The 4,598-nt window shown below is 43.8% G+C and overlaps 1 protein-coding gene across 1 annotated transcript; it reads left to right on the top strand.

The window, feature by feature from the left end:
• Positions 1–1,788: 1,788 nt before the first annotated feature.
• On the top strand, positions 1,789–3,336 carry LOC309545040 (uncharacterized protein; the record flags this gene model as incomplete). The annotated part of the gene is made up of 2 exons (XM_082244151.1): positions 1,789–2,238; positions 2,716–3,336. Exons 1-2 carry the CDS (start codon positions 1,840–1,842, stop codon positions 3,334–3,336), a joined length of 1,020 nt encoding a protein of 339 aa, XP_082100277.1. The 5' UTR covers positions 1,789–1,839.
• Positions 3,337–4,598: the final 1,262 nt, after the last annotated feature.

The following is a 4,598-nucleotide window of genomic DNA, read 5'->3' as shown; positions in this document are numbered from 1 at the left end:
TAGTTTACCAGGTCTTAGCTATTTAGACACTGCTCAGGGCGTAAATCCTATTGTAGCAAAGTTGCCTAGTCATCTTCAGGGAAAGTGGACCAGTGTAGGATCAAAGTATAAGTATGAGCATCGTGTTTCCTTCCCTCCCTTTTCTTATTTTTCAGAGTTCGTGCGGAAGGTTGCAAGATCCAAGAATGACCCAAGCTTCTTCTATCCAGATACAACCACCATTCCTTTAAGTACTTCAAGGGGTATTGCCGCCAACAGTAAATTCAAGGATTTAAGGCATCCTATTGCCGTGAGGAAGACTGCAATAGCATCCAACGTCTTAGCTACAGACATTAAAGCTAGCAATCTTAATCAACAGTGTCCTATTCATAATGCGCCACACTCTCTCTCCAAATGTCGTGCATTTAAGGACAAGCCTATTGAAGAACGCAAGTCATTTCTCAAAGAGCATAATATCTGTTTTCAGTGTTGTGCATCCTCCGATCATTTAGCTAGAGACTGTAAGATCGCCATCAGATGTTCTCTCTGCAACAGTGCCAAACATGTGGACGCTCTTCATTCAGACCTGTTCAAAAGGAAACCTTCACCCGGCAGCAACCCCAAGACTACATCAGATGATGGCGGGGAGAGAACTGAGCAATATGCCGACCCCGTAACCACAAGATGTACAGAGGTATGTGGAGAAGGGCTTCATAGCAAGTCTTGTAGCAAGATATGTCTTGTAAGAGTTTTTCCTGAAGGATGTCCACAAAATTCCATAAAAATATATGCCATACTCGATGATCAGAGCAATCGCTCATTGGCCAGGACAGAATTCTTTGACCTATTCAACATTCAAGGAGAGACCTGGTCCTATACCTTGCAGACATGTGCAGGAAAGGTCAATACTTCTGGAAGAAGAGCCCATGGCTTCGTAGTTGCATCAGAATATGAGGACACAGAGTTTCTTCTTCCAACTCTAATTGAATGTGATCAACTACCGAACAACAGAGAAGAAATCCCCACACCAGAGGTTGCACGTCATCACCCTCATTTGAGTCACATTGCTAACTACATTCCACCACTTAACAAGGATGTTAAGATTTTGATTCTACTAGGGAGAGACATTCCTTGAGTTCATAAAATAAGAGAGTTATGTAACGGTCCAGATGATGCTCCTCAAGCCCAGAAACTCGATCTTGGATGGGTGATAATAGGAGAAGTCTGTTTAGACCAATCTCACAAGCTCTTGGATGTAGCTTCCTACAAAACTAATGTTACCTGTCAATTGATGAAATGTCCATCGCATTATTATGTGAAGGAAAGACTTGATTTCAAAAACGAAGTCCCATATCAAGCACTTCAAAGTATTAACTGCAAGGTCACTTCTCAAAAGGACTTTGGTGATTCAGTGTACCAGACTACTTGCGATGACAACAAGATTGCTCCTTCAGTTGAAGACAAGGAGCTCATTAAGATTATGGATGAAGAGTTCTTCAAGGACAATTCCAACAATTGGGTAGCTCCATTACCCTTCCAAGGCTTACTCTTCCTAACAATCGAGAACAAGCTTTAACCAGATTTGCTGCACTTAAGAAAACTCTCCGTAACAAACCTGAGATGCAAGAGCACTTTCTAGCATTCATGCAGAAAATTTTAGATAACCATCATGCTGAGCCAGCACCAGACCTTAAGAAAGGTGAAGAATGCTGGTACCTTCCGTCCTTTGGAGTCTACCATCCTCGTAAACCGGGGCAAATCAGAATAGTCTTTGACTCAAGCGCTCAGTTCCAGGGAACCTCCTTAAATAACGTTCTTCTAACTGGTCCAAATCTAACGAACAACCTTATAGGAGTGTTGATGCGGTTCAGGAAGGAACCAATTGCCGTGACAGCTGACGTCCAACAGATGTTCCACTGTTTCATAGTCAAAGAGGAACACAGAAATTATCTCAGGTTCTTGTGGCACCGCAACAATGACATTAATGATCAGGTGATAGATTATCGCATGAGAGTTCATGTCTTTGGAAATAGTCCATCTCCTGCCGTGGCGACTTATGGACTGAGAAAAACAGCGCAGGAAGGTGAAAAGGAATTCGGATCTGACACCAGGCAATTCGTTGAGAGAGATTTTTATGTAGACGATGGCCTGAAATCCTTCTCAACACCTGAAGAAGCCGTCAATTTGATAAAAAGGACCCAACAGCTCCTGTTGACTGCTAACTTGAGGCTTCATAAGATCGCATCTAATAGCAGCGAAGTAATGAGGGCTTTCAATCCAGAAGATCACGCTAAGGATTTGAAGAATTTGGACTTGGGAGTAGATTCCCTGCCCATGCAAAGAAGTCTCGGCCTTCTCTGGAATGTAACTTCAGACACATTCACCTTTCAGGTCTCTGACGCTAAGAAGCCATTCACCAGACGTGCAGTCTTGTCAACTGTTAACAGCCTTTACGATCCCCTAGGCTTTGTGACTCCAGTTACCGTCCAAGGGAGATCCATACTTCGTCAGCTTACTGAGAGAGTGACAGATTGGGATGCCCCTCTGCCAGTAGACCTACTGCCTAAATGGGAGAACTGGAGAAACTCCTTGAAGGTACTGGAAGAACTTAGTATCCCACGCGGCTATTCACCCACTTCAGTTTCAATAAGTCTGAGGAAAGAGATTCACATCTTTTGTGATGCATCTACCGAAGCCATAGCGGCTGTGGCTTATCTCAAGATCATAGATCCGTCCGGGAGACCCCATGTCGGGTTTCTACTAGGAAGAGCCAAGTTAGCTCCAAAACCTGCTCACACTATTCCAAGATTAGAATTGTGTGGTGCGACCCTAGCTGTTGAAGTCGCAGAATTCCTGCAAAATGAAATGGATATTGAAATCGATCAGATTAAGTACTACACTGACAGCAAGGTAGTGCTTGGTTATATATGCAACAATGTGAGAAGGTTCTATGTGTATGTGGCCAACAGAGTAGAACGAATAAGGAAAAACAGTAGACCTGAACAATGGAACTATGTCCCGACTGGTTTGAATCCCGCAGACATTTCTACTAGGTCAGTGCCAGCAGTTGTCCTCACACAAACCATCTGGTTTTCAGGACCCAAGTTTTTAATGGACCAGTCTTCTACAAACTCAGAAGAAGATATCGATTTCCACCTGGAGGATCCAGATACTGACCCGGAAATCCAGCCTGAAATTGTAGCATTGAGTTCCAACATCTGCTCAAGAAGAAATTTGGAGGTAAGACGTTTTGAACGTTTCTCCTCTTGGAAAAGGTTGGTGAAGACTATAGCAAGATTGATTCATATTGCACAGATTTTCAGCAAATCGAATCAGACATCTTCTCGCCACCTGTAAGCAGTCACCCATCGCATTCGAGTATGAGAGGGCTGACTTGTTCATCATACGTCGTGTGCAAGAAGAAGTCTTTGTGGAAGAGATTAAGTGCTTAAGAGGCAATGGACCAGTCCCAAAATGTAGCCCACTATTCACACTGAACCCAGTGATCGACAACGAGAGCATGCTTCGAGTCGGTGGACGACTGAAAAGGTCAAACCTGCCAGGAAAGGAACAGAACCCCTTGATAATACCAAGAAACCACCATTTGGGAACATTGATTATACAGCATTACCATGAGAGAGTCAAACATCAAGGAAGACACTACACTGAAGGTGCAGTCAGAATTGCAGGGTTCTGGATAGTTGGAGGAAAAAGACAAATAGCCACGATCATTCACAACTGTGTTAAATGTCAGAAGTTACGGGGTAGACAGCAGTTTCAACAGATGGCTGACCTACCTGCAGACAGACTGAGTGAAGATACACCCTTTGCATATGTCGGAATGGATGTGTTTGGACCATGGACAGTAACGGCTAGAAGAAGTCGTGGTGGTCAAGTCAACAGCAAAAGATGGGCTGTAATGTTCACTTGCTTAACTGTAAGAGCTGTGCATATCGAAGTAATCGAGTCAATGGATACTTCGAGCTTTATCAATGCTCTAAGGAGATTTCTTGCTCTAAGAGGTCCCGTGAAGATGTTGAGATCAGATTGTGGAACTAACTTCATTGGTGCTTGCAAAGAGTTACAGATCGACCGACACCAAGTTGGAAATTATTTGAGTGATCTAGGTGCATGTGGAAATTCAACCCACCACACGCTTCACACATGGGCCGAGCATGGGAACGTATGATTGGGATGGCAAGGCGCATCCTGGATTCTATGTTGCTTGATGTGAGTTCTTCACGTCTTACCCATGAAGTACTTACTACATTCCTTGCTGAGGTCGCAGCAATAATCAACTCAAGACCGCTGACAGCTGTATCCACAGACCCAGAATGTCCAACTGTTTTAACTCCAGCTGCATTATTGAGCCGGAAAATTGGACAGATCCCAGCGCCAAAGAGCATCTTTGATGAAAAGGACATATATAAACGTCAATGGAGATATGTTCAATACCTTGCAGATTGTTTCTGGGACAGATGGAGGAGGGAATACCTCACACTTCTTCAAGGACATAAAAAGTGGCAAACCCAGAAGCCTAACTTCCCTAACAGGAAGGGGACCTGGTTCTTCTAAAAGACAAGCAAACCAATCGGATCCAGTGGCCAGTTGGAGTTATT

This window comes from Pelophylax lessonae, assembly GCF_965119305.1.
Source record: "Pelophylax lessonae genome assembly, chromosome: 1".
NCBI classification, from domain to species: Eukaryota; Metazoa; Chordata; class Amphibia; order Anura; family Ranidae; genus Pelophylax; species Pelophylax lessonae.
This window is presented reverse-complemented; position numbering and strand designations above follow the sequence as displayed.